At 37.6% G+C, this 12,548-nt stretch overlaps 2 protein-coding genes across 3 annotated transcripts in view; both read left to right on the forward strand.

Annotated features, from left to right (window-relative positions):
* The window catches only part of LOC103978508 (probable E3 ubiquitin-protein ligase ARI8), a 19,517-nt gene extending 7,148 nt beyond the window's left edge, over nt 1–12,369 (forward strand). Inside the window, exons 6-15 of the mRNA XM_065130672.1 lie at nt 908–1,012; nt 1,085–1,173; nt 2,529–2,636; nt 2,721–2,811; nt 2,911–3,000; nt 8,092–8,139; nt 8,406–8,477; nt 8,589–8,688; nt 8,768–8,894; nt 11,735–12,369. Of these exons, the coding sequence (XP_064986744.1) occupies nt 908–1,012; nt 1,085–1,173; nt 2,529–2,636; nt 2,721–2,811; nt 2,911–3,000; nt 8,092–8,139; nt 8,406–8,477; nt 8,589–8,688; nt 8,768–8,894; nt 11,735–12,014 (1,110 nt within the window). The 3' untranslated portion in view covers nt 12,015–12,369. The remainder of the gene's footprint in view (nt 1–907; nt 1,013–1,084; nt 1,174–2,528; nt 2,637–2,720; nt 2,812–2,910; nt 3,001–8,091; nt 8,140–8,405; nt 8,478–8,588; nt 8,689–8,767; nt 8,895–11,734) is intronic.
* The window catches only part of LOC135625608 (eIF-2-alpha kinase GCN2-like), a 49,656-nt gene continuing 49,286 nt past the window's right edge, over nt 12,179–12,548 (forward strand). For both annotated transcript variants that reach the window (XM_065130640.1, XM_065130630.1), the window contains exons 1-2: nt 12,179–12,314; nt 12,420–12,541. In XM_065130640.1, coding sequence (XP_064986712.1) covers nt 12,264–12,314; nt 12,420–12,541 — 173 coding nt within the window. In that variant the 5' untranslated portion in view covers nt 12,179–12,263. The remainder of the gene's footprint in view (nt 12,315–12,419; nt 12,542–12,548) is intronic.

Here is a 12,548-nt window from a genome sequence, read left to right on the forward strand (position 1 = left end):
ATATGCATCAAGATTTTTCGGGGTGGATGCAAGAGTGTACATCAAAAAAGATAATTAAAGTCACTTAGATTTTGGCAGTTTTCTGTATTAGGCAATATACATGTTTTGTTGGGAACCAATGGGTGCAAAATGCTTGCTTATTATAAGTAAGAATTCAAACTCACAGTTTCATGTACTTGGAAGCCGACATATTGGGCTATTAATTACTAAAGAATTGAATTGGCCTACTAGAATAAGACTAGTATGACAATTTGATTTTTCAGCAAGATTAATTATTTCCGTTCTCTCTAAGAACACATCAAATGATTTATGTATAAGGTGATATCACTATGGATCCTTAAATATCTTACTTTATTGTGCTACATATATGGGCTACCATCAATGTATAGGAAACTGATAATCTTCATTCCTGCACCAATCTACAATCCTGAACATCTGATCACCTTGGACTTCATTTCACCAATATGCCATCTCTCTTCCATAATCTCTCTGAGATACTAATATTAGCAATTTTTTTACCATTCCATCATTGTGTTTTTCTCTCAAAGGAAATATAAACAATAGATGAGGAGGAGGAGGAGGAGGAGGAGGGGGGAGTGTTACATTAAAATATTAAGTTTTTGGAATCAAACCATTGATTATTGTGGTAACTTGTGCCTTTAACTGATTGTGAGATGTAACTTACTCTATTTTTGTTCTGTTTCATTAACATTTTTTAATGTTGAAATTTTATTTTAATGTCTCCTGCTGAAGTCTTGGGAAAGTTCTATATAATTGTCCTAGATACATTGTCTCAAATAATTTTGGTCTTTGCTAGAAGTTTGTGACATGAGGTTTTCATGAAGCAGAATATGCTCTCTCACTTTTCTCCACAATTTCTATATTGTTTTTTTATTTTATTCTGCAGATAAAGTGGTGTCCTGCTCCTGGTTGTGAGTTCGCTGTAAAGTTTGTTATGGGCAGTGGAAGCTATGATATTTGCTGCTTCTGTTCATATAGCTTTTGTTGGAATGTGAGTATTCCTTGAAGTATAAGTTTTGATTCTTTATAAAAGTTGTTCTGAGACATAAATAGAAATATGCAGTGTACTGAAGAAGCTCACCGACCAGTTGATTGTGATACAGTAGCAAAGTGGATCTTGAAGAACAGTGCTGAATCTGAAAATATGAATTGGTATACTTTGATAATTGTTAATTTTCATCTTTAGTTTTGACAGTTACAATATCAACTGTGAAACTTGTGTACTTCCATTCATGGATTTTGTGGTACTTTATAAATCGAAATTTAGATTCGATTTAATTTGAGAATGTATTATGATATATGATTCCAATTACAACCATTATGTTTTAATTTATGTAGTTAGATATGCCTGTCTATATATGTTCTTCGTGTTGTAGAAACCATATTGTCAATGAAAAGTAGAAACCATATTGAAATCTCTCAGAGTCTGGCATAACCTTTAGAGAGAACAGAGGACAATTTTGTCAATGAAAACCTTAAATAGAAGCTTGATCCTCCTATGTGTTCTTGATATACTCGGCAAGTGATATTTGCGACTATGCTGTCTTCGGTCAAGTGGCTTGACACTCCAGTGGCATGATAGATGTGCAATATATAGTTTCGTAGGTTTCATCACACATATCTTGTAACATGAAGTTGGGTATGTTACAAAATTGAAAGGCTTTGTTTCTATACAAATTTATTTAATGAAGACTTGTGAATCTTATACTTAATAGCAGAAGTTTTTTAATGAGGAAAAACAACCGCTATTTGGTTTCCTTTGTTGCTTTTTCAGTAGCTATAATGCAACTATGGAGCTTCAGAGTAATGATGCAAGTTCATTCTTAATGCTGTTGCTTGCACTGTGTCTTATACCTTTTGAGTCGGTTTTACTTCTACTAATCTAAGTTTTAGTTCCAAAAGTAGTCATTGTTGTGATGTTTTGCGAACTTCCAACTATTTGAAGGTCATAAGTCTTATTTTGTTATCTTGTAATAGATTGCATATTTGCAAATGGTTCTATTGGTGTTTTCTTTTCTCTCTTTTTTTTTTCTCAAAAATCTATTTTTTTTCTTTCCCTTTTTCCCTGGCTTTGCAGAATATATTGTGTGAGAATGGTTAGTTTTTCTGATATATTTTGTCCTCAAATTTCTTATGCTTTTGATACTACCATTTCATTTTTGTGGTAATCTGTTTTTACTGATCAGCTAACTGTTATGTAGACTGATATCAACAAAATGTTATTTGAGGTGATGCTACATGGTGTTGGTGATTTAATGAGAGATGATGACTAATGAATAATATAATTTTAGTTTAAGTTTTAATTTTTATCAAATTTTTGCTGAATTTGAAAGCAATACTTTTGTTGTCGAACCTATCAAAAAATCCCATTTTGCCTACAGTTTTAGATTTTCACTTAGTTCTCATTATTCTGAGGCCATTGTAATTCAATTATATAAATGTGGTGAAGTTTCTGATGAGCATAACCATATCACATGCTAATTTTATTTGTATGACTTGATGTCCAGGATACTAGCAAACTCAAAGCCTTGTCCGAAGTGCAAACGGCCAATTGAGAAAAACCAAGGATGCATGCATATAACGTGTACACCTCCTTGCAAATTTGAGTTTTGCTGGTAATAAATTTCCATTTAATTAATATTCTTTAACGGCTTATCTTTTCAATTTGCAACTTTTGTGTGCCTCAATTTTTCTTGCAGGTTATGTCTTGGATCATGGTCAGAACATGGTGAGAGGACTGGCGGTTTTTATGCTTGTAATCGCTATGAAGCAGCAAAACAGGAAGGAGTGGTATGATTGATGAATTTTTTGATGATATAGAGTGCTTAAAATTAGTTAATTATAGTGCTCATAAGCATCCTTTTTGTCGATATATATAAATTTTTGCAGTATGATGAATCCGAGAGGAGGAAAGAAATGGCTAAAAATTCTCTTGAGAGATATACACATTATTATGAACGTTGGGCTACCAATCAGTCAGTATGTAGATTCAACTCTTTCATCTTCTTCATCATGATGTAGATTTAGATTTGTTTTTGTTACTGGGTGATGGATTATTCATTAAAGCTGGGTGTTCAGTGCAGTTTGATTGAATGATATTTGGTCGGATTGGTAAATCAGTATGGACCAGTCTGACCGATTTCCAAAACCATGATCTATGGTGTGCAAAATTAATTTATTGATTAATATCTCAAACACTTGAAAAGTTAACATGGCTTAAGAAAAAAATCTGATCCTCCTTACTATGATTTTTTTTTTTAATAGAGACTGATCAAACCTATCTCTCAAATGTTCTAATATGTGGATGAGAACACACCAAATGGTAACTTGTGGTTTGAGAAATTCTCAAACAAAACATAACTGTTTCATTAATAGTAATAGAAAGTTATAAACCATACGAATCTAAGTATTACAATCAGTTTAGGTTCTAGTTTCTAATAAACTTGATCATAGTTTAAATGTTCTAACTATTACTATAAAATAATTAAAAAAATTAAAATATATTTCAAGGTTTTAAATTTTGAATGATACTGCCCGTACTGGACGGTACCATCGATTGGGGCTGTTTCCGCCCCATTACCACGCGAAATCAGTCGGTGATGGTCGATTTCAACCGTCGTCGCGCACTCACAACAATTCCGTTCAACAAACCGTTCGTCGCTCAAACCTACATGTACAACTGCTTGACAACATGTTTTCTCTTGGTTTTGGGTCATTTTGCTTGTAAAAATGTAAGTTCGAACAAGCTGTAGCGTTACAAAGCGATCGCTCACCGAACCGAGCAAAACAGCTCTAAAACAGCCCAAAACAACTCCGTTTTCGTGTGCCGCTGGCTGATTTCTGGAATCTGCCTCCGCTCACCAAAACGTCAGCCATCTCAGCCCCTTGGAACCCCCCGGGTGGCACAGGGCTGGATGGGGCTTCGGTATAGAACCGGGCGTTGAACACTCATTTGCAAGTTCGCACGTTGCCTTGACGGGAACTTGTTGTCGCGCTCGGGACTCGGTGAGCAGCTGTTTGTGGGCTTGCAGCTATTCGTTCAACCTTCTAAAGCCCTTGTTTTCCCCCTCTCCCTCTTTTCTCTTGTGCACGCAAGGTGCTCGCTGAATTGCTTGTAAAGCTTCCCCTCTTTTCGCGAGGCGTCGGGACTTGTCCGTCGCTCGTTCTTTCGAACTAATCAACTTTTTCTTTTACAAGTCCTTCGGGACCCGCGAGAGGTTACAAGTGGGCTGATCTTTGCGGAGCAATATCGCAAGGTCGAAGCGCGACTTAGGCAACGCAAGCTAAGTTTGCGTCTTGGCCGCAAGGGTGCCTCACGCCTTAGGCAATTCCAGCTAAGGCCATGACAGCCCGTTATGGGGCGGTATTAGCCGAGGGAGAAGGAAGAAGAGGGAGAAGAAGAGGGAGAACTTAGAGATCCGGTGCCACTCTCCAAGTACCGAGACAAGGCTAAAGGGCAGAGGCCAAGGAACTTTGTAAGACCGGTGTCAACGAGCTTCTCATCAAGATAGCCGAAAGTGAAGGACTTCGGGTCATGCAAGAGTGCACGACCAAGGAACGAAGCAGGCAGTACGCGGTGTTGTACCTTTGCTACTCAGTGGCGTAGGTGGCAGGGTTGATGGAGAAGACGATACAATCCCAGAGGCGACCAAATCTATTAGAGAATTACTCCAAGTTGGGGTGAAAACTTCCTGCATTCCAGAAGTTCGATGGCATTGAGAAGGTGAATCACAGTAACTAACTCAACGCAAGGAGTGCAAACACTTCAAGTGTTTCAGAAGTGTGAGCAAAGAGCAGGCGAAGGCTAGTGACCAGCTCGATGCATGGAGTACAACCTCGAGGAGGCGGGCGAAGTCAAGTAACCTTTGTCTTCTCAACCCTTAAGAGAATAGGCAAAATTGAGTACCTAATTCTCTTATCTATCCAGCAGAGGAGCTCTGCACAGGTTCAAAGACCCTTCGAAGATATTAAAAGACAATAGTTGTCAAATCCTCAGCATTGGTGATCAGTGCTACTGAGAGTAGAGTATCCGTCTCATTTCCTAACAGAATGCTAATCAAAAGCGGAAGTGATGCGAATCTACTTGGAAGTGACAACTAAGTGAAAGAAGAGTTGATGAGCAAATTTTGTGGAGGAAGGACCAAAAACTTTGAAAGTTTACGAGGCGATGCTCGTTAAAGCTCCAACAAGCATCCACCCAGTTCAAGTAGCATGAGGCATTTGAGAGACTGGCGCATAGTAAGGATGGTCTTTTCCTTCATCTAGAGGATCCGCAGGAATCAACATGGATCAACACAACTCAGCCAACCCCACACCAGAGTCAAGAGTCATTGGTGAGTTGAAGCAGCATGGCGGATCAAAGGTTCGACTACTCAAAAACTGCAACTGAGAGCCAGGAGGCGCATTGCAGCTGGAACAGAAGATTGAAGACTTAGCAAAGGCGAGGAGTTGTAGTGTCGGCAAAGGTTTCGACGAGGATGTCGAAGGAATAAGTGGGGGAGAATGTCACAGACAAACTTCTAAACAGGATGTTTGATGTAATGCTTATGCATGTCCGTGTCTTTTGGTATGTTCATACTTTGCCTAACATGTAGAGGGATAGTCGAAGGCTTAATAGTCTCATTTTAGTTGGGTTTGGTGGTCGTTTTAGGCTTGTAAATAAAGGTTGTGTCATGTGGACACTTGTGAGAGATTTTCGGTCTGTAATGGACCATTTTGACCATTTGTTATGTAACTATTCAGAGCTTGTAAAGTCTGTTTGTAATTTGCATTGTCTATGAAGTGTTTCCTGGAATGTTTGTTTGTGGATCCCGAATGAGGTATTTTCTCTAGCCCGTTTTCTCTTTTCTAGGTCCTAAGGGACCATGGGAGGCTTCGGGGAGGCTGACCTTTGCGGACGGACACGCAAGGGTGCCGCACGACTTAGGCAAAACCAGCTAAGTCCGTGACAATACGGTGCTGTACCTTTGCTACTCAGTGGAGTAGGCGACGGTTGATGGAGAAGACGATACAATCCCAGAGGAGACCAAAACTATTAAAGACTTACTCCAAGTTGGGGTGAAAACTTCTTGCATTCCAGAAGTTCGATGGCATTGAGAAGGTGAATCACAGTAACCAACTCAACGCAAGGAGTGCAAACACTTCAAGTGCTTCAGAAGTGTGAGCAAAGAGTAGGCGAATGTCAGTAACCAGCTCGATGCATGAAGTACAATCCTCGAGGAGGCGGGCGAAGTCAAGTAACCTTTGCCTTCTCAACTCTTAAGAGAATGGGCGAAACTGAGTACCCCAATTCTCTTTGCTATCCAGCAGAGGAGCTCTGCACATGTTCAAAGACCCTTCGAAGAAACAAAATGGAAGATAATAGTTGTCAAATCCTCACTAATGGTGATCAGTACTACTGAGAGTAGATTATTTGCTTCATTTCCCAAGAGAATGCCAATCGAAAGCGGAAGTGATGCAAACCTATTTGGAATTGACAACTAAGTGAAAGAAGAGTCGATGGGCAAATTTTGTGAAGGAAGGATCTAAAAACTTCAAAAGTTTGCGAGGTGATACTCATTCAATCTCTAACAAGCATCCACCCAGTTCAAGCAGCATGAGGCATTTGAGAGACTAGCACATAGTAAGGATGATCTTTTCCTTCATTTGAAGGATCCGCAGGAACCAACAGGGATCAACATAACTCAGTCAGCCCGACACTAGAGTTAGAGTCATTGGTGAGTTGAAGCAGCATGGCGGATCAAAAGTTTAACTACTCAACAATAGCAGCAGAGAGCAGTTGGGAGCCAAGAGACGTATTGCAGCTGGAGCAGAAGATTGAAGACTCAGTAAAGGCGAGGAGTTGTAGTGTCGGCAAAGGCTTCGACGAGGACGTCGAAGGAATAAGTGGGAGAGAATGTCACAGACAAAATTCTAAACAGAATGTTCCATGTAATGCTTTGTTGTGCAACCGTTCAAAGCTTCTAAAGTTTGTTTGTAATTTGCATTGGCTATGAAGTATTTTCTGAAATGTTTGCTTATGGATCCCGAGTGAGGCGCGTTCTCTAATTCGTTTTCTCTTTTTTAGGTCCTAAGGGACCATGGGAGGTTTCAGGGAGGCTGACCTTTACGGACGGACACGCAAGGGTGCCGCACGACTTAGGCAAAACTAGCTAAGTCCGTGACAGAACGATATGCCAAAGCGTACCGCTCGGTATACTCGTATCGTACCATACCGTATACAGCTCGATACTCTGGTACGGTACGAAATTGCGAACCTTGGTATATTCACCTATAACATTTAACAAACAAAATAGTTTACAACACTAATTCCTGAAATATAATTGAAAGACAACAGTCATATTGTATTTTCTCAAATATCTAATTAGTTAACCATCAAGTACATGGAGTATCCCTTTTTTGTTGAAAAAAGATTACAAGTATCAAGTTTTACATTGATAGTACATATTCTTACAAAGATTTGATCGGTAACTATTAGTTAGAAGTCTTGGGCACACATCAAGTTAAATTATATAATACCTTTGTCTTAAACTACAATTTGTTGTCATAGAAAGTGAAGCCAAACAATATTTGCTACATTATAAATTGAACTGAACTTTAGACTATTTATGCTAAGCTGACATGTCAAAAACAGTTTGCTTTGGTTTAGTGGTGTAAGCCAAATCATGCAAGGCTTGCTGTAAGCGATTAAAGAGGCCTTTCATGCAACAGCTAGGAGTTGTATTGCTGGCCTGTTTGGACTCTGCAAGTAATTTATAACTCCAGATTATGTGGGACATGATGCTTCCGTTTAAGAACAGAGAATGAATTAGCCTCCTTTTTTATATTTTGTTTGGATTTTTCATATGGTTGCAATTTTCCACAAGTTCTCATCTTTTGAAATTTGTTACATGTTCTCATTTTTGTTATTTTTCTGCCTTTAACTTCCAGTTACATTAAAATTTTTCATTATTGATTAAATACAATTATTATCTAATGGACATAATACCTGTTCTTGGAACATAGTCAAATACATGCATATTTGATCTGTATTGAGAAAATTACAATTATCCAGAACTTGATGTTTCACAGTCAAGGCAGAAGGCACTTGCAGATCTTCACACTATGCAAACTGAAAAGGTACATAGCCAGCCATGATTTTTATTTTTGTACTATGTCGAATTCTCAACATCGATAGACTTGTCAATTTTATAAAGTTATTGTCCAAAAATGATCTGGCATGCACAAAGGTAACCTCATGGATTATCTTTATTCTTTTATTATATTTTTAAAAGAGATCTTTCAAAGATATTAAAGCCACTGGCATGATGATGCCCCTTATTGGATATAGCAAAGTTGGTTGTGTTACTAAGGGCACCTGGTAATTGCTTCTTTCAATTGTACAGCTTGAGAAGCTAAGCGATGGGCAAAGCCAACCTGAATCCCAGCTCAAGTTCATAATAGAAGCCTGGTTACAGGTTAGCTTTATGCTAGAAAAACTAACTTAATTTTGATTGACAGAATGCTTTTTAAAGTTCTGCCGTGTTGTTCATCTTTTGCCTGAGATATTTTAGAATTTCAATATGCAGATAGTGGAATGTAGGCGAGTATTGAAGTGGACATATGCCTATGGTTATTACCTTCCAGAGCACGAACATGCCAAGAGACGGTTCTTTGAATATCTGCAAGGTTCATTCTTGTTTCTATCTTGATGTAGCTTTGGATCATATGCTTTTATTAGAAATAGTTATCTTACTCTACTTTTCAGGTGAGGCTGAGTCTGGGTTAGAGCGACTTCATCAATGTGTGGAGAAGGAGCTCCAAGTCTACCTTGATGCGGAATCTCCCGTGGACAACTTTAATGAGTTCCGTACTAAACTAGCTGGACTGACCAGGTAGGTTTATCTAATAATTTGCTTGATAAGAAGCATGTACTTTAGGGTTTATGTTCACCATCCAGGTAGGCCACTTTTACATTGTGGCAAACAATGTTAGGAGAAAAAGGATTTCTCTGTCTCCCACTGATTCTTTTAGTTGGTTGTGTTGGCATCTTTGTATTGGTAAATAAAAGCTGATTAGGCTCGTGGATTAGTTGGCACTGAGGCAATTAACTTTTATTGTTTATAGATGAAAATAGAGTCAATGAAATTGAAATTCAATCAGATCAGCATTGTGTTGGGTATCAAGTAGAAAATTGATTTTTGGCTGACAAACTAGCAAGCCATTATTTGTGTGTCTACGTTGATAAAGGCCATTCTCAGGTGTATGACCCACGAAATATCAATCTACAGTGCTGCCATTGGTATAGCTTACTTAGTATGGGCTCCATAGGATTAACCAGGGAAGATCTAGGAAAGAAAAAGTAAATTACTTAAGAAGATACAAAAAGTAAATTACTTAGAGTATTATGTGTTGCTGGAAAAATCTATAGTTGGCAACTAGTTTGGCGATGAGACCAATCTTCAATTAAGACTTGCTTTTTTTGCTTTCTGGGTTATGTTTCTTTTTCACTGGTGAAACTGCATGCCTTCTCTGGCATTATTTTTGATATTTGAGATTATAAGAATAGATGACTTGCGAATTTTGCAATAACCCTTGACTGCAGAGATGCAGCATGATTCTGTAACTATAGTGCAATTGGCTCTTTTCTGTTCAGCATCACCTCAATACTAAATGGTACAAGTAAAATTTCAGTTGATATCATATAGATAGTTATTTTCCCAATTTAGGCACAAAACTTGGTAGGTTCACTTTTGAATTTTGATAGTATAAATTATTCACAGCATGAATTAAACTAGTTCTGTTTACATGCAGCAAGTGTTTGTTCCAAGGATTGTAATTTCGGTTCATATCGGTTTACCGAGCCCTACTCGGTATGGAACATATCAACGTGTATTGACGGTACGTCAGAGCATATCGACAGTATGTCCAAAATCATAAAAAAAGCCTAAAAAAATCTGAAAAATAGTTAAGTTAGAAATAAATATAAAATCAGTATAATTTTAGCAAAATAAGGTAAATTGACCCAATATCGATTAATTTTTAATTAAATCATCATTAAAATCACTAATCATAGCATTAAAAAAATATAATTAAAATCTAATTAAACCTATTATATCTAATGTTGAAAAAAATAATATTAAATCAACTAATCATAACATTAAAGACCTTCATTACTCCCTAATTAACACTAGTCTACTATAAAAAACATATCAAACAACATATTAAATATCAAGTCATACATCACATAGAATAGGCTTAATCAACTCATAAATCAATAAAAATCTAGAAAGAGAACATATACCTCTTGATAAGAGTGTTCTTCCTCTTAATCCTCTCAAATTAGGCTCCTAAATTTGATCTAATTCACAAATCATAGTTTTGTTGAGTTTAGGAGAATGAAAATGTGAGAATAAGTGAGAGATGTGAGTGAAAAAAAGTTTGAGAGAGCTTAAGAGATTGAGAGAGATAAATAAGTTGAAAGAGAGGAGAGGAAAGGGTTTCAAAACCTTTTTCTAAGCCTTAAACAGTCAAATTAACCATTTAAAATAAGGCAATATCAGCCCTTGATTTGTAAGATTGAAATCCGATTGTTACCAATCAGTACAGGTTGATAACTATCGGATTTCGATCATTACCGTCTGGTACAGACCTCGTATCGCCCGATGCGAGGTCAAGTGATCGGTATCGTGCAGTAGAGGGCGGTCTGCGTACTGGTATCCTATTGGATAGTATTTACTGCCAATATCGGGCGGTACACATCAATACAAACCCTGGTTTGCTCTTATTTCGTTATTATAAATTTTTATAGAATTCCTAATGAGATTAGTTGTTTTAAGTGCTGGATCAATTTGGAAGCCTGAAATATGAGAATTTTGTTGGTACAGTTTTAGGTTGTATTGTTGTCATTTTCTCACAGCAGCTGGTGAATGCTTTTACTTCTTTATTTGCTACACTTGTTGCTCATTTGCAATATATTGCTTATGCTGCAGAGACTGAAACATATAACACAGCTTTTTTGTATTAAATTTTATAGTTATTATATTTGATCAACTCTATGATATAGTGAGATCTGGATGTTGTAGCATGAACATTTGATGAGTTATTGACATTTGTTATTATTTAAGATGGGGATGGTTTATCTGAAACGAATTTTCAATTATTTTTTTCTTCAGAAGGAAAAATATATTAACCATGGGATGAAATTACAAAATTGGGATTAGCCCCCCAATTTTGAGACAACCTAGTAACCTACTAGTCTTTACTAGATTAGCAAGTTTGTGGGCCAAAAAATTAAGATTTCTAGGGATGTGTGAGCAATAACTGACACCATTAGGTTTGTCAACTAGCAAAAAACTGACAAAACAAAGTTCCTGAATTTGCCAAGGAATATTTCCATTTTTGTTCAGTATTCGGAATCCAGATCACCTGTTGGGCATTTAGTATACATTGTCATTCAGCTATGTAGTATTTGATCTCTTATGCCTTCAAAATCAAGTTGTATATTGTCATACTAGAAGTTGCACCTATCCAATTCGGGAATTACTTTGTCAAGTGACCAGAAAACTTTTTCCAGTTCATCCCTTAAGCATCTCATTTTGTGTTATTCTATTGTGCCTGTAGTTTCTGTATATGCCCTTATTGTAGCATGGTTTTGTTAATTGAATCCTAAAAAAACATCTAATTATAATGATTATGACAATTTTTATTCATATTGGTGTTTGTTCTACCCCAGTGTAACTAGGAACTACTTTGAGAATCTTGTTCGAGCCCTGGAGACTGGGTTGAAGGATGTCGGCTCTTCCAACAGCCAGACCACATGCACCCAGGGTTTAAGCTCCAAGATCTTGGGCAACAAAAGTAAGGGCGGAAAGATCAAAACAGCCGGGACCAGCTCTGGATCTGGTGCTCCAATCCATAACTTGGACAACATCAATTTCTGGTCGTGTGACCACTGCACCTATGCAAACCCTAGGTCTACTAACACGTGCCATATGTGTGAGCATCGCAGGTAATCCAGTCCAGTTTGGATCCTCCTGCAATATGGACAGCATTTTTCTGTAGTTTGCTCTTGAATTTGCTTGGCCTGTGAAAATAGAAAACATCTCCATGATGCAATGTACATATCACTCTAGTTTATAACCTGGCATACAAGAAGGGAAATAACAGGCAGGAAAGTAGGCCTAGAGCATAGGAATGGGAAGAAAAGAGATGCATGATTTCTGCCTGTTCATGTAGAAATCTATTGCTCTTCAAGCTTGCCAATGTGTGCTAGCAATTTATTGCTCTTGGACAATATCATGGTCTACATGCAGGTAATAAACGTTGTCAAGAACAATTAAGCTATATAGAAATTTTAATTTATGTTCATAGTTGTTGTGGGTTCTGTCTCATTCTGTTGCAAGTGATTCTTCCATCAGTGGGCAGATTCTTCCTCATTTGGCCAGTCAAACAATGAAGAGGGCTTTGGAGGTACGTCTAAATACCATCCTAGACGGCCTGAACCTTTTCTGGCATCTCTGTGGCATGGGTATATCCTCAGGTAAGGC

The sequence above is a fragment of the Musa acuminata genome, chromosome BXJ1-3 (genome assembly GCF_036884655.1).
Source record: "Musa acuminata AAA Group cultivar baxijiao chromosome BXJ1-3, Cavendish_Baxijiao_AAA, whole genome shotgun sequence".
NCBI classification, from domain to species: Eukaryota; Viridiplantae; Streptophyta; class Magnoliopsida; order Zingiberales; family Musaceae; genus Musa; species Musa acuminata.